General features: G+C 48.5%; 2 protein-coding genes across 3 annotated transcripts; one reads left to right on the top strand and one right to left on the bottom strand.

The window, feature by feature from the left end:
• Nucleotides 1–818: 818 nt before the first annotated feature.
• RILPL1 (Rab interacting lysosomal protein like 1) lies at nt 819–22,907 on the top strand. Its single transcript, XM_064675155.1, is given in 8 exon segments — nt 819–866; nt 868–1,368; nt 4,595–4,745; nt 9,728–9,846; nt 10,997–11,224; nt 13,700–13,872; nt 14,397–14,489; nt 20,152–22,907. Coding segments are annotated over 8 exon segments (1,458 nt in total). The 3' UTR covers nt 20,297–22,907.
• On the bottom strand, nt 20,742–25,060 carry SNRNP35 (small nuclear ribonucleoprotein U11/U12 subunit 35). 2 transcript variants are annotated; one of them, XM_064675169.1, is made up of 2 exons: nt 24,926–25,060; nt 20,742–24,446 (listed from the first exon to the last, which is right to left on the bottom strand). In XM_064675169.1, the coding sequence occupies exon 2, from the start codon at nt 24,438–24,440 to the stop codon at nt 23,643–23,645; it is 798 nt and encodes a 265-aa protein (XP_064531239.1). In that variant the 5' UTR covers nt 24,441–24,446; nt 24,926–25,060; the 3' UTR covers nt 20,742–23,642. The 2 variants fall into 2 exon arrangements, with proteins under 2 accessions (XP_064531239.1, XP_064531240.1); XM_064675170.1 differs by having other exon boundaries at nt 20,742–24,443; nt 24,926–25,034.
• Nucleotides 25,061–25,064: the final 4 nt, after the last annotated feature.

Below are 25,064 nucleotides of genomic sequence, written 5' to 3'. Positions count from 1 at the left end.
CACAGCACCTCTTCCTAAACACTATAAGAACATCTAAACGTGCACAGTCACACCTGAAAGCAAAAACACTGAAAAACTTGACCAGAAAAACACATTTTGGTTTAATTTAAATTATCTGTAAGCGGATTCATGCCAGCAAACTGCTTGTATGTATAAAACCCTCCACTGATCCTCTGGACACGTGCACAGTAAAGACTCTGTTACTGTGCAAAGCGGGGGCCTAAAACCCCCAACGATGAGCAGCTAAACCCCCCTAACGATGAGCTGCCTTGTGCGAGCCCCTCGCTGCGCTGCAGAACGGCTCGTTCACCGCATTCCACGTGCCCGCAGCCACCCATCGCCTCCATCCTCTCCTGGAGCCGGGGAACATCTTCCCCCTTCCATCCCGGCGCTGGGATGTACTTCCATCGCGGGGCACTTAACTTCGGGCACTGCGCTCGCTGTTGGGCACCACGGACACCCCGGCGCGTCCCTCCCCATGCTGCGAACCCGCCCCAGCGCTGGGCACCTGTGTGGGACCCCCCAGCACGGGCGGGTTTGAGCTCTGCCCCCCCCCAAAACCGCGGTTCTCCTGCCCGGCACCACGAGCCCTCCCGGCGCTGCCGCCGCTCGGCACAAGGATGGATGCTCCTCGCTTGGCGATGCTCCTCTCCCCGGGGAAAGCAAAGCCCCGCGGATCAGGGACTTCCACGGCTCCTCATCGCGGCGGGTCCAGCACGGGGGGAGCCGCGGGCACCGGGGACAAGCGGGGGTACGGGGACAAGCGGGGGGACCGGGGACATCGGCGGGGACCGGGGACATCGGCGGGGACCGGGGACATGCGCGGGGCCGCCCCCGGCCCGCCCCGAGCCGGGCATTGGCCGCGGGCGGCGGGGCGGAGGTGGCGGGGACGCCGCGCCCGCCTCCCGCCGCCGCTCCCCCAGCGCCGCCCGGCCAAGTTTAAACACCCCCGGCCGAGCCGCCCCGGAGTTCGCGGGACGTGCCGGGGAGCGCCTGCCAGGGGGGCTCGTCCCGCCCCGCCCGGAGCGCCCCCGCCGCCGCCTATGCGGGAGCCGCGGGGCCGGCGGAGCCATGGACGGCGGCGGCGGGGCCCCGCCCGCGCTGGAGAAGAACGCGGCGGAGCTGACGGTCATGGACGTGTACGACATCGCCTCGGCCGTGGGGCAGGAGTTTGAGCGGGTCATCGACCAGCACGGCTGCGAGGCCATCGCCCGCCTCATGCCCAAGGTGGTGCGGGTGCTGGAGATCCTGGAGGTGCTCGTGAGCCGCAACCACATCAACCCCGAGATGGAGGAGCTGCGCCTGGAGCTCGACCGCCTGCGCCTCGAGAGGATGGACCGCATCGAGAAGGAGCGGAAGCACCAGAAGGTGCGGGCGGGGGTCGCGGGGACGCGGCGGGGCAGCGCTGCCCCCGCAGAACGCAGCCGGTCCGGGGGGAGCCCCCCCCGCCGCCCAAACCCCCCGCAGCCGCCGGGAAAACAAAGAGGGAGCCGGGATGCCGGGGGGAGCGGGCGGGGCACGGCCCGGGCGGGCCGATGCTGCCTTAGCGTCGCTGAGGGTTTGGGCGTGTTGTTGTTTTGTGTTTCCTTCCCTCCTGGAAGTTTCCTCCCTCCTTCCCATTCTCCTCCTCTTCCCCAGCATTTCCTTCCCCTTGTGTCTCCCCGATTAGGATTCCTGCTCCATCCCCTGTCCTGACGAGAGGGTAGTGCTGCTTCCTGCTAGGCCAGGAAAGGTCACTGACAAGAATACACTTTCCTCTCCGGAGCTGGGAATGATTTAGCACTCTAGTTTTCCTGGCACGCGCATTGGGTAGGCAAGTCATGGGAGAGAGATGGAGGACCAAGTGATTTCAGGGCAGTGTTAGAGCTGGAGAGTGAGGAAGAGCACTCTCCCAAATTCCTGCTCCATCCTCTGATGGCAAGATGTCCCTTGGCTTGTTCTGGGGAGGTCACAGTGTTCCCCGACCCCACTCCCATGAAAGCCCAAGGTGGAGATCATTTCCCATATCCTGTTACCCTCCTGTGGCAGGACAGCACACTCCAGTCACTGCAGTGGCAGATCCAATCTTTAAACCATCGGGATAACTGATTTAAAGGAATGGTTCTTCCAGTGACTGTGCTAAATCATCACTGCTGCCTCATGCCATTCCTGCTCCCACACATGGAATCAGAGTGAGCAGGAGACAGAATTTCTGGAAGAGAGACCCCAAACTTCAAGATTTACCTTTAATTTAAATAAATTCAATTTTTATGTTTTTAAATGAGTAATCTAGGGGTCTTTCACTTAGCATGTGGAAAATCCAGGATAATCCCTGCAACATTTTGCAGAGGAAGTTTTTAGGGCAATGTCTCTGAAAAGGATGGTGAAAGATCTTTAATGTACAAAGCCTTGATAAGCCTCCAGAGTATGAAGGAAGGAGGTCTGGAGAACAGATAAAGTGTGTTGGATATTTCCCAAATGCTGCAGAGTGAAGTGGATACTGAACTGACCCATTGTACAAGTTGTTCTGTGTAGATGTTTCTGAAGTTCTTGTAAGTGTTAAAAAGTTTCCTAAATGTGTCAGCTGATCTCCCTGCAGTCAAACACCTCTGCTCTGGCAGCTTCTCTGAGTCCTGAAGGGGCTCAGGGAGTGTTCAGACAATCCACGTGAAACTTTGGTGGAACCGTATTTTAACAACAAAATAAAGTACAAGATACATACATGTATTTTTTTAATCAACTTGATTCCCAGTGCACCAGGTCCCTGTAGAACTGTGGTGTGGCATCATCTCTGTTCCAGTGTGAGGGTTTGCAGAGTCTTTCACAGGGCAGGTGCTGATAAAGCGCAAAAAGTCAGACTGGGAAATAGTTCTGGCCCAAAAGCCTCAAAACCCCCTACCCAGACAAGCTTTTAGTGACCCTTGCAAGCATCAGTTTATGAGATTTTAGCACTTAAACTTTAAGTGTAGATCTGTTTTGCCTATAAACCTGGCTTAGCACCCCCTGCCTGGGGTTCCCTGAGCTGGCACCAATTGTAGATTTGCCTTCTCTGGCTGGTACTTCCACTAATGAGGAGTCAGAAGTTAATCTCTGCTCCAATTCACTGGGCTCTGCAGTAACAATAAAATAACAAAGTTTGCCTGGGCAAACCTTAGGATAGCTGTGTGTTTACAGTGCAGCCACACCTAAATGATACAAGTTTAGATATTTTGGGGGGTTGCGAGCATTCTGGCTTGGTTTTATCTGTATTCTCATATCTGATGAATGTGCTGTTTTACTGCTAAATTAGGTCACTGCGTTATTTTAGCTCCAGAGTTGTAACAGGCAGCATCACTGTAAATAGTGCAGGTGTTTGGCAATATCAGTTTCATTACAGATGTGCTTTTTTCTCAAGATAGTTTTAAGCAAAATAGGTGATTAATGACATTTTCTTTCCTTTTTAATAGTTAAACCTGCACAGCTTACCACACCTTTATGTAACTCATTGTCTCTTTGCCATACAGTGTTTTCCGCAGAAATTTTAGCAGCAACACAGTAATAAATGCCAGGATAAAATGGCATTTGGACCCAAAAGTCACCAGGAACACGACTTCCCATTATCAGAGCATACAGTCAAAGCAGAGAGCTGTCCTTTAATCTCTCAGCAGAGCTTATTTTAGCCTGGAGCTGTGCTTGGCTGGGTTGTTGTCTGAATGTGTTTTGTTGTTAGGTAGGAAAGGGGCCTGTGGATGGATGTGAGAGTCAGCAGTGACTCAGCCTGGCTCCAGGGATTTGCATGGAGCTTTCTGTTTGGAGCACATACGTGAACACGGAGCAGGGAATGCCCCCCACTGCAGGAGTGGGAAATACAGAGAAGCTTTTGGAACAAGCAAAGCTCTAAATACAACTGTTTTCCTTGAGGACTTTATACTTTTTGTCCTAATTTGACCTTTGTGAGGATTGGTGACAGCTGCTCTTGACACGGAGTGTCCCGACAAATGGGAGCTGTTTTGCCCGGCCCCACAGCCGCTAACACAGATGCCACTCAGACATTCCAGAGGGAACCATTTGCATAGGAAGCACCACGGTTTGGGCTTGTGTTTACCACGTGGATCAGGAGCTCTGGCCTTGCTGCACTGGATCACACACGTTAATTTACACTTGTGTTTCATAACAGAAATTTAGAGCAGAGACGCTGCTGGGTCTAACCCTGACTGCCTGATCCTCACTCTGGGGTGGGTTTGGGGCATTTGGAACAGCTTTGCAGCTGCTTCCTCGGGTGCAGGAGGGAATTGTTGCTCGTGTTTGGTTGTCTAACACAGCACCTCCTTAATCTGGTCCTCACAGCAGAACAGGGCACTAAGGAGCCATCCTCTGGGTAACTTGCACGGCACAAATGTTTGCACCAGGAATGATCTCCTCGTGTGTTTACATTCAGCATATCCCAAAAGGGCACTTGGATGATTCGTTTCCTCATGGTGGCATTAGAAAAGCGGGTGTCTTCTAAGAAACTCAAAGTAGCCTTATTTAATTGTTTTCCATAGGAATCATAGTAGGATTGTTACTGTAAATAGTCCAGTCAAAGACTCTTAACATGCTTTAAAATGTGAATGTGTTGTCCTGGTCTACCCTATAGGAATTAGAACTGGTGGAGGATGTCTGGAGAGGGGAAGCACAGGACCTTCTTACCCAAATTGCACAGCTGCAGGAGGAGAATAAACAGCTGATGACAAACTTGTCTCACAAAGACATTAATTTCACAGAAGAGGAATTTCAGAAGCATGAAGGCAAGTTTGACACTTCAAATTCAATACTTGCTTTGTTATAAAAAGCAATACCTTATCAAAATATTTTGACTGGATATTCTAGTGTGGTTTTTTCCCTTGTAGATTAATGCAGGTCTGGGGTTTGGAGTCTTGTTTGTTTGTTTATTTGGTTTTTTTACCTGAATAGAAAAATCTCTGAATACATGATGACACTGAAGACATGATAAGAGGCAAAGGTACGAGGGAAAGAAAAGCCTGAACAACTTTTTGTTTATCTGAGAAGCATCTCTGAAAGTAAAGTCTAGATACACTTTTTGGTCTATCACTTTTTAGTTCTCATTTTGCAAAAAACACTCTTAAGCCCTGTTTATGTTTTTTCATACAAACAGAATAATCCATTCAGTGTGTTTATTTCACACCATCATGGACAGAAACAAGTGCAACTGTTGATCCATTCAGGAGAACTGTTGGTAAATCAAGATTTCTTTTTCTGAACTGTATCAGTCCCTGTATGGAGATATTCTAGGAGAAATCACTATATTCTGCTAGAAGAGGAGACACTGGTTTTACTTGGTTTACCTGCTTTTAGGCTTTCCTCACTTTTTGGGGACTTACAGCCAATTAAAATAAGTGAAGAGATTTGTAGTCCAGGGAGTGGGTGAATCCTGAAGAGCTGAAACAACCCATTTGAGGGCACCTTCCTTGCAGCAGAAGGAAGTACAAGACATACCTGCAAGTGCAGCAACTGAAAAAATTGCCAGGCTCAGCTCCCACCTACAGCTCAGCCAACAGCTCTTTCCCAGGAGCAGAGGAACAGATTCCCATTTGCTCCACTGTTCCCAGCACAGAATTCGAGATCCCAAGTCCATTCCATGATGTCCTGGGTGTGAGTGCAAAGTGACAGGCCAGTCTGAAAACAGAGCACCCAGCTGAGCCACTGCAGCTCTCCAGTAAAGCTTTAGGAACAAAGGGATATCCTTTTCCAGACACCAGAGGCTGGGATTAAGTGGAGCTTTGCTGTAGGAGGATGGCAGTGTCCCACACTGTGGAAGCTGCACTTGCTGTCGCCCCGAGGCTGAGCACTGCACTGCTCACCTGCCCTGGGGAGAGCATAATGAAACCTTCAAAAAGCAAAAATTGTTAAACCTCTCAAGATGACCACTTTTGAAAACCAAATGCAGTGCTTTCAATTTAGGAGTCAGCGAGTGGCAAAGAAGCAGCTCAGCATCAGGCTTTTAAACTCCCGTTTAAAATTCAGAATGGCAGCAGTGAGTCATGGGCCGTGGAGACTGACATCTCGTTATAAAGAACCAGCTTCCCCTTTCTTTTCTTTTCTTTTTTTTTTTTTTCTTCTTTTTCCCTTCCAGGGGCTATCTAGCTCACTGCAGCTCATGTACTTGCATTTAAATATAGCCATACTCCTCACATCCAGCCAGCCAAGCAAATGCCAGACGTGCTTTTCATGTTATTTTTACTGTGTCAACTCAAGTATAACAACACAAACAAAACCCATAAGCCCATTCCAGACTTCAGATTCTGGGATCACTGATATTCTTCAACCAAAATCATCAGTTTAAGTCAAATCACATTAATTTATATCAGCCTGATCTTATTATTGGGATCTATCATAACAAACCCAACTGGTTTGCTTTTAGAAAATGTTGTCATTAATGAGCAGGGACAGATTTGTCTCAAATGACTTGTTTGGATAGTGTCAGCAAGCAGTCCTGCTGCTCTTTTGCAGTCTCCATCCTGTGATGCCTCCAGAGAGGCAGGTTTTCAAGCTGAATACTGTGTTAGCTGCTGCTCTGCCCAGACTCTGGTGTTCTCACCTCCGCATGGTTTAGTATTGTGATCATGTCTCCCCTCAGCACTGGCCCCAGGGATCAGCAGCTCCTGCTTACTCACCACACATTTTTCTGGCACAAGCAACAGAGGCCACTGATTTGGGTGTGCATGATCCAAACAGTCTGAGCAGAGCAGGGTTCCTGTGAAAGGACCTGTGGCACAACACAAACCACACAGGAGGGGTTAAAGATGACTCTGTAACAGCCATTAATGCGACTCCTCCCAAGCTCAAGCTGGGCACTGCCTGATGGTGCTGACTGAGTGGAATATCCCAGGAAAATGCCACAAGCAAACTTGATCCAAGTGTGTCAGACAGGACGAGCAGGCTGTGTGTCAGTGCAGCAGGGAGCTGCTGTCTCAGCCTGGCTGTGGTATGGGACAGGCAGCAGTTGTGTGACCCTCCTGTGCTGCAGAACCTACAATTCCCTTCAGAGGTGGAGTTGAACTTGTTCCAAGTATTCAGGTGGTGGTACAGTGTGCCACAAGCCCTCCCTGGCACTTTGGCCTGTCGTGAGAGATGTGTGAACACAACACTAAACAGATCCCTAAGCATAAAGGATGGGGTTTTTTTTCCTTTTTTTTTTCCCCCCAGTTTCTTTTCTTTTTTCCTTTGGTGTTCCCCTCCTGGCTGCTTTCCTTTCTCCTGCTGGAACAATGCTGTGATCACAGCAATCCACAGGAAGCTGCTCATAGGATGTGCCTGGGGAAGCTGGCTGGGTGTGCCATTTAAGATCTTGCAGTTATTAGAATTTGAATCATTTAGAGATAATTATTTTACATTTAGGGCATTTAGTGATTTCCCTGTCCTCCTTCCCAGTGCCTGAGGAAATGGAAGGAGATGTGACTGTTTCGCAAACGCTTCCCACCTTTCCTTTCCCCTCCTCTTGAAATAAAAATCATAGCAATTTGTGCACACAGTTGAAGTTTTTTAGGTTCACCAAGTGTTAGGGAGAAAAATGAGCCCAGTGGGAGGAAAAGTAGTCAGCACTGAAATGGTACTTTATTCTTTAAATAGCACCTGCTATCTAGAGATCTAAAGCACCTCACAAGTTCTTATGAATAGAGCTGCACTCACTAGTCCTGCCTCCTTCTGGGTGAAACCACCAGTCTAAAGTGTCACTGCAGTTCCTCCACTTCAAGGCAAAGTTTGGGGATTTTTTTGTTTTTAAATAGAGCTGATGTTTCAGGCCCCAGGCCTGAGACTGGCAGCACTGGGTGGATCCAGGAACCTGCAGTGAGTTTTGGGGACACAGTGATGTGTCAGACCTGTGTGTGACAGGAGAGTTAAGTAGCAGGATGTCCTTGTCCTCCCTGGTGGGTATGAGCTGGTAACACAGCAGAGAATCAAAATTACCCTTCAAAGAAGTAGAACCCAGAGCACAGGGATGATAAGGACCATGGTCCAGAAATAGAGCAGGAAAATGCACCACAGAATTAAAAGAGATGAGAATGTAACACTAGAATGAGAACACCATGTCACTGACTGTTCTTGTCTGGGGTTTGACAGGAACATGCCCTGTGAACCAAATTCCCAGCCAGCCATGACCACCAGTCCTTTTCCCAGCAGGGCAGTTCCCTGTTCTCTGCAGTTCCACAGCCTGGTCCTTTGGCAGTGAGGGATCAGAGCTGCTGTATCCCATTTCCCTGGTACACACAGGAGCCCACAGCTGCTGCAGGAGAGCACAGCCACCAGTTACTCCCTCTCTGAGGTTTGTCCTGCCCTGCTGTGTTATCCATCAGTTCTCACTGTAGCTGACCTGTGAGCTGGAGTTCCTACAGGCATGCAGCCAAATTCTTTTACGGACCAACTCTGAATTTCTCTGATGAGGGAAGAACAAAACCAGAAAGTCTGAGCTGATGTTAGAAAGTAGAGACCTGCCTGGCTGCATGCATTTGATGCACAAAGAGCATATTTCTGATGTGGGAACTGCTTTACTATATTAAAAAGGAAGAGGCTTTCCAGCCACACCAGAGTGGAGAGTGAATTATCACCAGCCACAGTTCATAAATGGAAGAAGATGAGGACCTACATAATAAAATACTTTGCCAAAGATAACAGAATTAGCAGCAGCCCCTGGATTTGAGTTCCTGCTTGGGCTGGGCTTTGGCCAGAGCAGACAGACACTGCCCTGGTCACAGGGTTTCATCTTCCAAGGATGTTGTGCAGCGTGACTTTATGTGATAATTTAGGACTGTCAGACCACACGTCTCTGTGTCACTGTCAGGGAAGGCCAGAGCAGGGGATTCATCATCTCACCAAGTTAAATCCTCTGCTCTGTGTCTGCCCCAAGAGCCCATCACTGCAGTGCCAGATCCCAGTTATCTCCATAATGGCACATGGAAGAATGCTTCCTGTTTTGTGGTTTCTGACAATTCCTAATGATTCACTGGTCAGATTTCAGGTTAATCTAACCCTTTATTTACTTTCAGACAGGATAAGTGTTGGATTCTTGGCAATGTTCAGAACATCTTTCACTAGTGAAATCCCATGTAGTATTTTTCTCTCAAGTACAGTTATTCTAAAAATGAATCATTACACAATAGGATAGTGGCAAAACATGAGGATAAAATATGTGAGCATAATTCAGATTAAAGTTCTGTTCTGGATTCGAGGGGGGTACTCTCTGAAGGTCCTGCTTTCACCCAACACAACACTGAGTTTCAACAAAAAAATCATTCTAGTCCAGTGCTCCTCAGCTGATTTAGATCCAGACACTATCCACGACAGTGACTGTTGTTTACATCTTGCTGAGGATCCAGACCATCTTTTTTACAATTTTCACAAGGGCTTGGCCAGCTGATTCCACGGATTTTCACACAGATAACTAAGCTCCCTGAGGCATAATGTGAACATTGATGTAAAACTACTGAGGCAGCAACATGCAGCAGTGGCACTTCACTGTTACAAATGTTTCTGAGGACTGTCAGTTCCTTTTTTAAGGAGTTTCTGTGCAGTGGCTTTATGGAGTGGATTGTGTTATCTGTGTTCTCTGTTACCCTTGAAGTAACCTTTAAAGCATCTTCCAGCAGCTCTGTAATTTTACCAGCAGGCAACTGCCAGAGTCTTTACCTAAATATCTCTCACTGCTATTGTTCTCAGCCTCAGCAGCTTCTAAATGTCCTTGGTTTGTTTTCTGTGTTTGTTTTTTAACCAGGGATGTCAGAGAGAGAGCGGCAAGTCATGAAGAAACTGAAGGAAGTGGTTGATAAACAGAGGGATGAAATCAGGGCAAAGGACCGGGAACTCGGACTTAAAAATGAGGATGTAGAGGCTGTAAGTGGCTCTTGGCCTTCCTATTTCTCTTCTTTCTCACCCATGCTTCCATAGCCTGGTTTCAAGTTCGAAGTTAATGTAAAAGTATAAGCAATGCCAGATTCTTAGTCCTGCAGCTGAAGTGTCCAGCAGAGCTCTGCAGTGCCCAGAATGGTCAGGCAGGATGGGCTGCAGGGCACACACACCGCTGTGTCCTGGGCCAGACACTTGGCATGGGAACAGGGCAGGTAATTTTCTCTGGCTGCTTGAATGTCTCTCAGCTTTGGCAGTGCAAACTCAGCACCCTGTGCCTCACCCAGGGATCCCTGCTGTGGGTGAGTGGGCTGCTGTCTGTTTTGCATATTCTGTCTGCAGAGGTGGCAGCAGGGACTCCACACACACATTCCCACTGCAGGGATGCTGTGTGGATTACCTCTGCATGGGAAGGGGCTGGGAGGAAAGGGCCTGAGCTCAGCCCACTGCTGCCAGCAGTGACCTTCTGTTCCAGGTTTAGTCTCAGATGAATCACAGACTCCACGGTGACTCCGGGATCACACGACATCTTGGCACTTTCTGTGTCAGGAGGAATGACCTCCTCACCCATATTTTGCTTCCCATCCTCACACTGCCTCATCTCCTTAGACCACGGGACTTTTCTGCCCTAGTGAGGGCCAGGCCTAGGTGATCTCTGCTCTGCTCAAGTGCCTCCTGCAGGTGCTGCAGCCCTTGGAACTGGGGCTGTCCATACACACCCAGCAGGTCACATCCTGCCCTGGGAGGGCCCCAGAGCTCAAAGCAAGGGACTTGTCACCTGAATACTAGGGATTCCTCTACCTTGTCTCTTCTGCTCTGGGTTAAGATTTGATCCAGAATTCCATAAGCCACCCTATCCTTCAACCTGGCTTTTTTTGAAACTATAAGAAGTGATGGATTTGCTTTTAGCTGGAGAATTCCCTGTCCTGTGGGAAAAATGCCTCTTTCCTCTAGAAACCAATTAAATTTGGGTGACTGAAGCTGTAGCAGGTAATTAGATATTAACAAACTAATCTGGAGCTGAGGAGAATCTTCCAGATTAAATCCAACCCACTATTTCTCTAACATGATGTTTGGGACTTGGCCACCACAGCTGATGGCTGAGGGGACACTGACCTCTTGCACTGATGTTTTACAGCTTCAGCAGCAACAGAACAGGTTAATGAAGATTAACCACGACCTGCGGCACCGGATCACGGTGGTGGAGGCTCAGGGGAAGGCCCTGATCGAGCAGAAGGTGGAGTTGGAAGCGTATCTGCAAACCAAGGAGCAGGAGATGGGCAGCCTGAGGGCAGAGCTGGGGAAGCTCCGAGAGAAACTGCAGGGTGAGGACAGCCAGGAGAGCCAGAATGGGGAGGAAGTGAAGGTAAGGGGCACTTTAAATCACTTTTAAACTGGCTTTTAAAAAGCTTTGGACTCCATACAAAGTACCTCTTTGGATAAAGATAAATGGGATTGATACCCACCAGAGGCAGTGGTGGGACTTGAGGACAGCACTTTGTGTTCAGGTGTGACATGAGCTATGTCACTCACTGCACTGTGCAGGAAAGACCCTGTCGGGGTGGATGATGATCCAGTGGAACAAACCCCTCTTTCCTAAAGGAGGGAACCAGTCCTGCAGAAGGCAGAGTGGCAGCACAAGTCAGCAGTGAGGGAACAGCTCTCCACTTAGACTTGGCTACTCATCCTACATCCTTTGGGTCACACACTAGAGAACAGAGTTTGCCAGATATCAGAACAAATCTTTGCTTCAAAAGAGGGTGTGAAACACCCACTTCACTGGTAGTGGGCAGAATATACATCAAGAAGCAGAGGCAGAGGCTGTGGGGTACCTTGGTCCCCCCTGGAATGTGAGAGCCAGCGTTGTGTTAACATGTCTCTGCTGAATTGGCCAAGCACTGCATTAATGATGAAAGGGGTTATTTCATTGCTGTTAATTCAGCCAGGACACCCAGCTTCGTAAATGGGGCTGGGGAGCCCAGGCCTGGAGCCAGCAGGAGTGAAAGTGTCCTCAGTGTCTGGAGAGAAAGGATTCATTCTTCACCTCTCCCCAGCTCATCAGTTCCATGGCAATGGCAACTCCTCTAATTAGAGCCGTTCCCGCTCCCTTTGCCAGGACAGTGCTCAGACAGGAATTGCAGTGGCAAGCAGAAAGCTGGAATAGCTGCATGTTCCTGAATGGACATTGCTTGTTGGCTTCAGTCAAGGACATTTGTGTTGGCTACAGGCTGCTCAGTCTCTGCTGATTTGAGCAAAATCTAGCAAAAATAGCTTATTTGGGCAATGGTGTGGGGCAAATATACAACCAAAACAAGACACATCAGCTCAGACCATAACCTAGGGAGTGAAGAGGAGGAAAAGCGTTTGGGTAAAGCTCTTGTTAGGTTGCATCAATCTTTATTCCCTGTAGTGTGTGCAAAGGTATGTGTTTGGATGAAACAGTGCCCAAGTGAGCATCTCTCTGCTGCCTCATCCCTGCAGGACAGGGACTGCAGTCCTGCTCTGGGAATTCCCATTGCACCAACCTGAGCCAGGTTCCACCTGAAACCACAGATAAGCAGATGGCAAAACTGCTTCACAAACACAACCTTAAAAGAGGGTGGGATCAGGCTTAAAAAAATGGACTGTTTAGGAATTTCAGTCCTTAGCTCCTCAAATTTCCAGCTTGTATCCCACACAGGAGCTCGGAGACTCTGATCTCTGCATCCTGCAAGGAGAGCTGGTGTCTGACCTGGCAGCTCTGATTTCCTGTGCTGGCCTCTATCAGTCCTTGCAAAAAGCAGCACATTTCAAATGGACTTTGCTACATTTCAAATGCACTTCTGTGGAACAGAGTGTCCTGCATTTATCTGTATTGTTATAAATCCTGCAGCATTTCTAATCTAAAGGCTTGGAGCTGCTCTTCAGCATCTCAGTTCCAAGCACCCTTGTCATTAACTGGTCCTCCGCTCTCTGTGCAGCCACTGAGTGGAACAACAGCAGAGGACCTGAGTGATGGTGTCCTGTGTGCTGTGCTTACACAGACCACGTTTTCACAAGCAGTTTGTGCCACAGAGTTCTGAGCAAGTGCTAGAGGGGACAGGAAGCAGCCCCAGAGGCCTGGGAATCCAGACATGTGCCTAGAGAGCAAGGGCTGGCTTGTTGGGAACCCCAGAAACTCAGTGGGGGGAGATAAAATTCCTTCAAGCTCCCAGTGAACTCTTCTTGGAGGACAAGAAGAGACAAGGTTACAGGTGTGTAACCCCCTCATCTGCAGCTTTCTTCCACTTTGTATCCAGATCTGGTGCTAACACCATTCCTGCTTTTTAAATGAAGGCATTAGAGGGATATAAACTTAAACCTCCACATGTTTACGTCCAAAGGAGCCATCTCTTTGAGGGAGGAGCTGGAAGGAACTGTATGACCTTTGCTATGTTTTTTTTTTTTCAGTGTTTATGTAAAAGGCTGATGTTTGATTTACCTCATTTGTTAAAAGAATGAATTCTTAAAACTGGCTTGTTTATCAAGCATTGGACATTTTCAGTGGACTTTCTGGCAGGAATTTCTCCACAGAAAAGCTTTATCACCTCTAAGGTGGCTCAGATTGGACTCTGTGTCCAGGCCTGCCTGTCTCACCTGTCCCATGTGCCCAGGGAAAAACAAAGGGATCAGATCCCTGAGCTGTTCTTGCTGAAAGTCTTTAACATGAAAAACAAATTCCTGGTACACTTTTTTTTCCTTCTTCCAATTTCTGGATTTAATAGGGCTGAAAGGAAGAAGCTGGGAATATTCTGATAAATACTTCAGACTCCTCCAACCTGCACTCACATGATGAATTTAAAGCCCATGTTTCACTCCCCAGGCAGAACCAAACAATGATGACTGTCTGTCAGAGTCAGAAAAGATGGCACTGGACTTAAAAGATCCGAATCGGCCGAGGTTCACCTTGCAGGAGCTCCGGGATGTCCTTCACGAGAGGAATGAATTGAAATCCAGAGTGTTTTTACTTCAAGAGGAGCTTTTATATTACAAAAGGTAGGTCAGATCCCCTCTCCTGTTGCATGAAATGCACAGGGGAGCCATAGGGCAGGTCTGGAAACAATAAATGTGCTCTGAAATAGTGTCCAACAAGCTCTAGTTTCTGCAAAGGCTTAGGTAGTGATTGCAGGGATATGGCTTTGGTTTGGTCCTGGTACCTCAAATTTGGGAAAAACCATGTCCTTCCCTAACTCTCAGGTTTTCCCTGAACCTTAGAAAGATTACAAACATTTAATCCTTTTGAACTTCAAATATGAGGATAAGAGTGGGTCTATAATGAAAATAATAGATGTTTTATTCAATCCATTCCTCTTCTCCCTCTCTTTGTGACAATGGGAAGAAAATATTGAACAAAGAGCCAGTTCTAGATGCTGTTCCTTTTTGAAGAGAAAAATCTTCAGTTGAATGAGTTTTGAACAGATCCTTTTGCATTCCTTCATCCCCAGTACCACCTCAGATTGAATTGTAGACCTTAAAGTGGCTTGGAAGGAGAACATTAATTATCTTTTCTTTCTTTCAAGTGAGGAAATGGAAGAAGAAACTAGACCTCCTCAACCTCCCCCCATAATTCAGTCAAAACCCTCAACTCAACCTGAATCTGGAATCAAACGACTGTAAGTAGCATATTTTCTATGGATACTGGGTATAGTCTGCAAATACTGAATGTTTCTTATGGGTAGGACAATTTTAAAGACTTTAAAAATTAAGATAACCACATTCCTACTGTATATGGGAGAGACATTGAAGGAGCACTTGGCTTTGGCCAAAACTTGTGCCTGGATCTGGGACAACTTTCAGTCTGGGATTATATTTCCCTGTGACCTCACTGTGCCCATTTCCCTGTTGATCAAAGTCTTTAGACCCTGATTTGCATTGTGGGAGCAGCACAAAAACCTTCTGTTTGCTGAGCAAATTCACTGCTGGAGAGGATGTACAAAAGAACCCCACCTTCTTCTGATGTGTTTCATGTTGCTGTCTGAAACTAAAGCTCACTGCCAGAGGTGTGCAGTTACCAGTGCATCACTCCATTAGGAAATCACAGGGTTAACTAATCCATTTGTCTGTGGAAACTCCCTCCTGTACATTTATTTATTCCAGATTAAGTCTTCCACCCTTATAGCAAACAACTCTTTGAATTTTTGTGCCACGGAAGCTTAACTTTTTTAACAGCATAAATGACTTTGGAACGGGCATTTGATTCCACATAAGAAGCTCTTCCATCCTGTCCCCAGTCCTTGTTCAGTAACACCAGCAGCCCTGTGAGAATAAGTTCCACTGGAAGATCTGGACTGACCCAAAACACCATGAAGTCAGGAGGGCACTGTTGATTATTTTCAGTAGACTCCAACTTCTGCCTGTGCTCAGAGAACCCTTCCTCTCACATGACTGGGAAATACACTTTGAGTTTGGACTTCAGTTTTCATTCTGCAACTGTGATGGTATAAAAATAGTAACTTTGTGACACAAGATCTCCACTGGAAAGCTTCTCTTTCCTTTTACATTTATTTTAGTACTTTTTAAAGCTGGGAATGGCTGCTTTCAGCTCATGCAGTTTGTGTTTGATTTGAAATGCTGCCTTTGATGAAGCAAAGGCAGCATAAAAATGTAAATAGAGGCTGTAAGACAGAGCCCATGTTGGTGAGAAATTAGCTTTGACTCTGCCTAAGTTGAAATGACTTCTTTTAGCTGTCATGCTCTCTGCTCTCTCTCTCTTTAGCCATGATATTAAATAAGGGAAGAGAAAACTGTCTACCTGAGTAATCTGAAGGGTGATAGTAGTTTTCATGTTTGTCTTATTCTTGCAGCCTGTCTGGACAGGATTTGTCTGGTGTGGGTTTATTTTCTTCCCTCTCCCCTCTCTGTGTGTTGTCAACAGTGTCCTTGTTAGATGGGCTTTAAAAAGACAGGAAATGTCACTGCTGGGAAAAGCAAAGAACCCAAATGTAGCATCTCTCCTGTCCTGTCGTGTCCTATCCTGTCCTGTCTGAACCCCTCCTGCCCCACTGCAGTCCCTGCCTGCTGGTCCAGAGCTCCCTTCTCCCTCTCCCACCAGGTTACCTATGGATGCCTGGGGAACAAACACACTGGCACAGAAACTCTCTGCACCTAAAGTTGTGATGAAAACTTGGAGTGCTGCTGTCTTTGTGCAGAGTGCCTTCACAGAGCAAAGTGGGGTTGTTTTTCCCTCTGTTTCAGACTTTTCTTCCTGATTAAAGCTGAAGTACAAAACCAGGAGGCCCTGTTGGTCGTCTCATGGGAAGTTTTATCCTTACCTGTGCAATGTGCCCTTTTTCCCTTCACCACACAGTGTCTGAGGAAAGGAGCCACGTGTAAATGCAGCCTGTGCCATCCAGGATGTGCTCAGGTGATTCTCTGTAAAGAAAGGAAACCACAAGTTACAGAAATCAGCATTTTTTCTGTGTTGGCTCGTTTGGGGCAAACTCTGAGTTCTATCTCCAAGTGACTTCTACATTTGTCTCTCCCCCATCACATGACAGTTTTAATGAAATAATGTAACCAGGAGGCTTTACTGAGGAGGAAAAGTCCAAGGCTTAAAAATGCTCCCTCTGTTTGGAGCAGAAAACGTCCTTTTGTTTTCTCCTTAAGGCTACGTGCTTATCTGTCACTGATGTCATGCCTCAAACTGCCAGGAGTTTTCTCCCTATTCTCATACTCTACAAAAGCTGGTGTGTGTATGTGTGTGTGTGTGTCAGTTTTGCAGCTCAGGATGTGCCACATGGCATAAAAATAGAAATCCTGGCTGCTGCCAGTGATCCAATGGTGTTTGCTCGTTTGGTTTTGGTTTTAACCTCAGAATAGGAGTTAGGGATTGTTGGGGAGAGCTGCTTTTGGTCACAAGTGAAATGTCTCTCATGATTTCAACCTAATCTTTAATTGACATTAGTCCACAGTTCAAAAAATTATTTGGCACAAGGGAGAACCTGTGAGGAGAATCCTTAGGAAGGCAGAGGGTGTTGCAGGTACGGTGGAGGTGTGTTGGCAGGGGGGTGTGGGGCTGGCTGGGCACAGAGCTCTCAGCTCTCTCAGCCTCTCAGCTGCATGGATTGTCTAATGCTCAGTAAGTGCTGAACCCTCACAAAGAGCCAGTCTTGCTGTGAGCAGCTCCCCAGTGTCCCTGCCAGGGCAGTTGCAGGGTCTCCCTTCAGCATCCAGTGCCTGCAGTTGGCATCTTCCTGCATGTGAAGCAGTGCAGGTTCCTTTGGAACAGACACACAGGCCCTTTAACCACTGGGATTCTCAGGGGGTTATTTCAACATTTCACCTGCAATGTTGGTTTTTAACTTGAAACTATCAACTGTAATTTCTGTAAACTCTTTTAACAGTGATGCTGGTCCTCTAACCCTGTTTTCCTGCGAACACCCAGTAGTCACAGCAGAGTTTTGTATTCCTTAACATGCACCTTCATCCTCCATTTCATTGTGTCTGTGCCTGTTTGTCTCTTGGGAAACGAAACGTGCACTCTGCTCTGCATTGCTGGAGGTGGTAACACCCTGATGGAATCCAAGCCAGGTTGCAGGCTGCCTCACACCAGAAAAGTGGTATCTTTTAAAAATCCAAAAGCAATTGGAACTGTTACCATGGCTGGTCTTTCTAAAGGAGAGTTTTCCCTGAGGAAGAGCTGTCTTGGGTGATGCAGATCCGCCTCTCCCTGTCACGTGTCCTGTGTTGTAATTCCAAGTAACCCTATGTATCATGTTTGCCTTTTCTTTTTAATGGAATGCTTTTCTTTCCCTTGCTCCAGTCTCACCTCTTCTGTGTCTGTACTTTCCTGACCAGGATCTTTACAGCCATAATGCCCATGGTAGCAGCTGGATTGATTCCAGACGATCCCACATTGCAGCCCATAAGAAGACTTGTGTCCCTTGTAGGAATTTTTTTTTAAAATGCTTGGTACTGTGGTTTCCTCCTGCATGACCCCCTGTTAACACTCACTGCTGGTTGCATTCTCCTGGCTGCCTGTGGGATCCCAGAGGATCCAAGTGCCCATCAGAATGACCAGTCAGTCCTCGACTCATCACAGTCCCCAACTCATCCTCAATATTGACATTTTATCCCCTTTTGCCTTAATGTTACCATGCTAAACCAACCAGTATTCCTTGGAAAATTGGTGCAATATGCAGTTTTAACCAGCATCTGTTAATTCTGCTTCCTAAGCGTGGCTACTCCCAGTTCTCACCAATGCCTTTTAAGAAACTCATTGCTAATGATTTGTTACAGTTAGTTGGAGTTACAGAATGGAGTGGCTGATTTCTACATTAATTTCCAGTGTTAATTACAGGCTGTTGCTTCCATGTCTTTCTATCTATGCCCTGTATATTTTGTCTTCAATTATGTATTTTGGAATAGAGTGTACACTCCATAACCCATTCTGTCATCCAGTTCTTGGCTCTCCCTGGAAGATGTACTGAGAATTGTTAATGCAAAGTCTCTTTGCCTTAGAACTGCTGCTTTAGTGATCTTTATATTTACAGCAGTACCCCAGTATTCAAATTCCCTTCCTCTCCACACAGACAGGCTTTTCCCAAACATCCTCCATGAGAATTTTCTAGGCATAAACACAATTGTCATTGTTTCAGGAGGAATTTAAAAAGCTGAACCCTTTAGGGATCCTACAAACATATTTTTCTCTTGCTTAATTTCATGATAAAGTGAAAAATTGCTGAACTCTGACATTTAAGACTTGCTGCATAAACACAGCAGTTCTTTGTGTGGCCTTCCAGACAGTGACCCTGCCCAGGAGCACACGTGTTCAGCACAAAGCCTTGGTCACTAAAAGCTTCTTCTATCAGCTGGAAGTGGCTCTGTCCCTGAAAAGACATTCCATATGTGTGTGAATTCATGGGCTCCTGGGATGGAGGTGGTAGAAAAGTATGAGGTTAATTAAGTGCCACAGACTTCCTTCACTATTAAGGCTGCACATTTGAAGCCAGGAAATGCAAAAGTTCAGGTCCTGCTGGCAACATTAATTGTCTGGCATTGCACTCGTGGGGTGTTTTGTATCACTTTCTTGTCAGCAAATAATTCTTCCTAACATTCTCAATAATTATCATCACGCTTACCTGCACATACTACAGGGTATTTTTCAGGAAAGCTGCCTTAAACCTCACCCAACACAAATCCAGCCTCCTGTGTGACTGGAGACATGGAAGGCAGAATTCCCTGGTCTGCACAAGGCAGCTGGGATGGGTGGGATCGTGGTGCTGAGAGGGATGGAAGAGAGAGTGGGAGGAGGGAGAACGCTGAGGATGGTGGGGCATGAACTCAGGCTCAGGTTTATGCCCTGACCAATATTCCACCACCTGCCAAAGCTGAGTTTATATTTGCACAGTCCCTGCCTGTGGAAGCATTTAGGAGTTCCTGACCTGGATCACTGTACCTGTGTTACACTTGGTACAGTGCAGCCAAAACAATCTTTGCCCCCTGAAAGCAAAAGGATGCTCAGCCAAGTCAGTCCTTTGGGAGCTGGAACCACAACTTTTGCATTTCTCAGCAGACCCAAACACTGCACTAACACCCCTTGTGCTGAACTCACAGCAAACATTGACTTTGCCTAATCAAGTAACTTCATCCCATACAAATAAAACAATACTAAGGATTTTCCCAACTGTATTTTTAGCTGGCAGTTTGTTGTTGTATGAAGTGGCTGTTGGTTCATGTACGTCATTCTCTGAGAGCACCAGGCCGTGGGACAGGGAATGACGTGCACACTCAGGTGCATTTCTTTAGCCTTCATCCTGCAAACCTTTGTGCACATTGGTGCCCTTATTCCTTTATTTTTGCAGGAATCAAGTCTATGTATCAAAATCTGTGCACTGGGAAAAAAAAATGTGAAGACTTATTTTCTTATGAATAAGATCCTTTGACACCCTTCAAAAAAATTTCTATGCACAAATACACAGATTTAATGCAAAGATACCACTTTACTTATGCCAAGGAACTAACCTGTATCGTGTTGCTTCGTTACCTGAGGGCTGGGGAGGGGGGATGTACATCTGAATGGTACCTGCACCTTGTAGAGTCAACAGCATTTAGAGCTTATCTGAAGCTTCCTCAGCCAAACTGCTCGAGATTGCAATGACTCCACTCCTAACAACATCCTGACTGCGCTCCTGCGGGCTGCTCTGCCTTGAGTTTGTGCAGATGCAACAGATTTTTTTGCTCTGTGTTTGGTTGTGTATCTGGGGGGGTGTGTTGGAAGTGCTTTCAGGATGGTAACCAGTCTCCTTTCTTTTCTGTCCTCTCCCCTGCTGGAAGGTTTAGTTTCTTCTCTCGCGACAAGAAACGTTTGCAGGCGTCGCAGAAAAATGTCCACTTCCAGGGAACTTTTGGAGAATGGTCAAATTCAAGTAGGGATGACTCCTACATGGAACAAGGCCAGGAAGCCCTGCAGCACCTGTGACTGAAGCCCTGAGGTGTCCTGTTTGCTGCAGTAGATCCGACAGAGTCGTGACAAGAAGCTCCTGTAAAGCACCGCGGCAGCTCGTCACTGGTTTTGCCTCGCACACCTCGGGGTTGTTCCAGACCCTCCCAAAGGGATCCCTCGCTGTTCACTTGGGGACTGTTTGCTGCAAACAGAGCCCAAGCTTTGTAGTAACAGTTGCTGCCACCCTGGGACGTGGAAGCTTCTAGATGACTTGTTTTGTGCTGAATAACAAGTCCACGGTCTTGTTCTTGCATTAACTACAGTAACACAAGCTTCTTTAAACCAAAAAAGGACCCGTGCCATTATTAGAAGTTTGTTTGCAGTGTACAGTATCTAGTACAGGGCAAAGACTCTTCCACCCTGTTTGTTAACACTATTGGTTGTTTGCTTTTTATTTCTGTGAGAATTTTTTCAAGAGGGACACGACAGCTGGACACCCTCCGTGGCAGCCCAGAGCTCTGCTGTGTCCTGTCAGTGCCGCTGGCATCGGCATCCTGCGGAGGAACCCCTTGGAAACCCACCTGGCACAGTGAGAAACTGGAGTAGCCTTGAGAGGGACAGTGAGTGTACATTTCCCCTGTGCTTATAGTGCCTAAAGCATGAAGAACCCTTGTATGAGGTGAGCGTGCCTTGTGTTTTGCCATGAGTTCTGCAGTATTAGTGGAATACAAATTGCTTACAGGGAGGAATCCTAACTCTTGGATTTTTTCCTTCTTACTGGGGACTTCCCCCCAGAGTAGCAGGCAGCTGCTGGAAAGGAATTAGAGCTTTCCCACAGAGAGGTTTTTAATTAAGTCACACTCCATTTTCCTGTCTAGGTAAAACTGCCCAACTTGAGAGGGACACACGTCCTCAGCTGGCTGACACGAGCTGTTAAACTGACCTAGAGATGGCCCCAACTGCAAACTAAACACTAAACTCTGTGGGAGCAGAGCAATGAATTCTGTGTGCAGGCTGCTCCCCTGGTGTTGGCTCATGTCTGGGCAGCCCGTGTTACTGGGCTTAACTTGCCAGCCCAGCCCAACTGCCAGGGGCTGGGATTTAATCTGCTCTGCAGTCGGATTGTGAGAGCCCGGGTCTGACCGAGGTCAGACCTACAACACTAAAACCCCACAGAGCATAACTGCTGTGTCCAGCCCATGTCAGAGCATCCCCCCTGCACCACACACTCCACAGGCACCCCCCAGGTGGGAGAGGGCGAGGACAGAGCTGAGGGGTCTTTGTGTTCTGGAAGGTCTGTGCTGGGGCACCGCTGCTGCTGAGGAGCATCTGGTGGTGGCAGGGCCAGGGGCAGCTCCTGCTCGTGCAGCTCAGTGCCAGGGGCTGGAGCTCTTGGTACCACACCCCCAGCAGCTCCACCTGCTCTGTAAAGAGCCTCCTCTCAGGAGTGGCACCAAGGATAGGAAATACTGCTCAGGCTGGAGTAAAGCTCCAACTGCTCCAGGTACTGAGTGCAGGAGGAACTGTTGAAGGACTCCTAGATGGGTTTAGTGCAGGCCAGTTGATTTTATTACAGGGTGATCCAAGACTGGATTCTTTGATGTGTGTGAGCACAGCAAATGGTTCTCAGCCTGTCTGTAGTGAAAGCCTGACAGGGAACTGTTCCCTCTGTGCTGCTCTGCTCCTGGCTGCAACTGCTTCATTCCAAACACAAATCTTCCATATGTTCTAGGTAGGGAAAGTGTTTACTGTGCCCCCCTGGTGTTCCTGCAGCTCAGGGTGGGGGGGACATGTGGCCTTACATGAGACACCTGCATTAGACACAGCGATGGCAGCGGCTGACACGGGAATTGGGCAGATGAGCTTTTGCCTGGTTGTGTTTTGGTAACACCCGTGAAACAGCAGCACTTCCCCCACTGAGTGAAAAGCAATCCTTAAATGGGGGGAGTGTCTTAATTTAATGAGACTTAAGTTGCGAAGATCTGGATTCACTTCCAGATATGAGAAAACCAGAAGTTGTCCAGTTGAATTGTGAGTGACCCCGTGGAGTCTCTGCTGGGCGCAGTCCAGTCGTGTGGCACATCCAGAAGGGATGCAGTGAGCAGAAACAATGCCAGAGTAAGCACATCCCTTTGGAAATGAGCTGAGAGCAATGAGCTGGGATAATGGAACTGCACAGACTGAGCCTAAGCCTGTGCTCCTGGTGCAGTAAAGCCCGGCCCAGAGCCCGGGGCACCACTGCCAGGCCAGATCTGCAGCAACATCAAAGCACAGCACTAAGCAGGACAAGCTTCCCCCACTCATCTCTGTAGCCCATTACCTCAAAAACCTCATTAGTTCCTCCTGACCTGCTGCCATTAACCACTCGTTGTCATGTTGGAAGTGCTGAGTTCACAAGTGCCATCGGGAAGGATGGCCCAGAGGGAAGCAATTGTAAAGATTTTAGATCTGTCATGTGTTGGTCCTCTGTATTCAAGGAACATCTGCTTTTAGAAAAGGGGCCAGGATGGTGGCAGGTGAGGGGTGTCACAGTCCTGCCTGCCAAGTGCAGGATCAGACATTTTATGGGTTGGTTTATTTTATTTTTTTTTTTGGTTGGACAGTAAATCATTTTAACAGTTTAATAAATATTTCTGAAAAACACGTATTTCTGCAACAGTTGTGTCCTTTTTTTTTTTTCCTGTGGAAAGTTAATACCATCCCTTCTTGGGGATGCAGCCTGTGGATCTGTCTGTGTACAACTCTTCATGGAAATACAGCGTCAAACTGGGCAAGGTTTAGGACAGGGCCATTCAAAGGCTTACAAAATATAGTTTAAAATATGTTATCTATCTGGCTTATGATGACAAAGAACATGACAGAGCCCTTTCTAGAAAGCACTGTAAGCTCCCCAACAGGAGATGTGTGTCTGTACATACATATCCTGGCTCTGAAAAAGGTGCTTGACATCTGTTTTCCCCAAATCAGCAGCAAACCCACTTTCCAGAATGGATTTAAACCCTGTGCAGGCAGGACTTCACTGGCAGAGAGGAGAGAACAGAGTGGGTGCAGCTGCAACATTTACCCATGACACCATCCCTCAGTGAACATCCATGGATTCATCAGGAACATGAGGCATTTTCTGACCTGTTTACTGCTCTGTGGTGCACATTCCTCGTGTACAAAGGAGTCACATCCTCCCATGACATACAAAATGGATTGGTCACATGCTTCTCTCTCACCTGGCAGAACTAATTAAGGACACAGCACCACTAAAGGTCCTACCTGTCCCAGCATCTTCAAGAAAATGAAGTCACTTTCCTTCAGCTTCTGTTTTGGGGCCCATTTTTCAGAAGCTTTAGTTTGTTCCTGTATTTCCAATAAATGAGTGTTTCATGGTCACCTATCTGTACTTATCATCATCTCTTTGCTTCTTGGGCTCTCTCTCCCTGCTCCGGTCTCTATCCCTGTCCTTCCTGTCTCTGTCCTTCCTGTCCCTCCCTCTGCTCCGCTCCTCTCTGGAGTCCCTCTCTCTCTCACTGTCGCCCCAAGCCCACGACCGCTCCCTTTCTCCCCAGCGCTTGTCCCTGCTCCTCTCCTGGTCCCGGTCCCTCGTTCTCCAGTCCCTCGTTCCCTCACGAGACCAGTTTCTTTTCTCCGATGATCCTTCTCCATAGAAATCATTTTTCACATTCGGCAAATTGATGGGCTTTCGGAAAGGTCTGTCCCGTCCTCCGAACCGCAGCTGCCCGGATTCTTTTTTGCCTCCAAAGCCACCTCCGAGCCTCCGGGGAATCCATCCTTTGAGAGTCCTTTCCAGCTCAAAGTCCACAAAGATCTCGTGCTGGTCGATGACCAGCCTGTTGGCATCTCTGTGGGCCTTCAGGAGCGCACGCTCCTCCTTGTACTCAATGAAGGCATAACCCTTGGAAAATCCCGTGACCAGGTCCCGAACCAGACGGATCTTCCTGATGTCTCCATACCGGGAAAAGACCTCCTTTAACTTCTCCTCTGTGGTCTGAAGGTTGAGTCTCGCCACGAAGAGGGTGAGGTGAGGATCTCCCGTCACTCCTTTGTTGGGCACGTACCGCGCCAGCATCGCCCGCCAGATGGCCCGGTCGTGGGGCTCCTCATCCGTGCCGTCGATGCTGCCGGCCTTGAGCGGGTCGTACTCCTTCGCTATGGGGGCCCAGTCAGCCATGGCCTGCTGGGGGAAACACACGTCGCACAGGCTCACAGGAGCAGGCACGGGCTGTGCAAGGAGCGCTCCCAGCCCCGATGTACTGTGCCTTCATTCAAAAATCCCCCAAAGTGAGATAAACGCAAATAAAGCGGCCGCGTGGCTGTTGCCTGGGTTCCCCTCGCGGGGCAGGGCCGTGCCGGGAGCCGGAGCCGCCCCCGGCCGTGGGGAGCCCGCGGGCCTGGCCCGGCCCGTTCCCCGCCCGAGGAGGCCCCTCAGCCCCGTCCCCGCCGCCGCCTCTCCCCTCCCCTCCCCTCCCCTCCTGTCCCGGTCCTTCGGGCCGGGGCAGCCGCGGCCGCTCCCGCCGGGCTCCATTTCAGCCCCTTTCCCAGCTCCCGCCCGGCCGGAGCCCTCCCGTCCCCCGGCCCAGCCCCGCTCCCGGAGGGCGCTGCGGAACCGGCTCGGTGCCGGCTCCCGGGGCTGACCGAGAGCCCCCCGTCTCTTACCGGCAGCGGCGGGCGGGCGGTGCCTCCTCAGGGGAAGGGGCAGGGCGGGAAGCGCGGCCGGGCCGCGGCCACGGGCCCGCCGGGGGCAGGAGGGGCCGCTCCGCCCGCGCCAGCGCCGCCCGGGCCGGCGGGAGGGAGG

This window comes from Pseudopipra pipra, chromosome 18 (genome assembly GCF_036250125.1).
Source record: "Pseudopipra pipra isolate bDixPip1 chromosome 18, bDixPip1.hap1, whole genome shotgun sequence".
Lineage (NCBI taxonomy): Eukaryota > Metazoa > Chordata > Aves > Passeriformes > Pipridae > Pseudopipra > Pseudopipra pipra.
The sequence above is the reverse complement of the archived record's forward strand: the minus strand, read 5'-3'. Positions and strand labels throughout refer to the sequence as shown.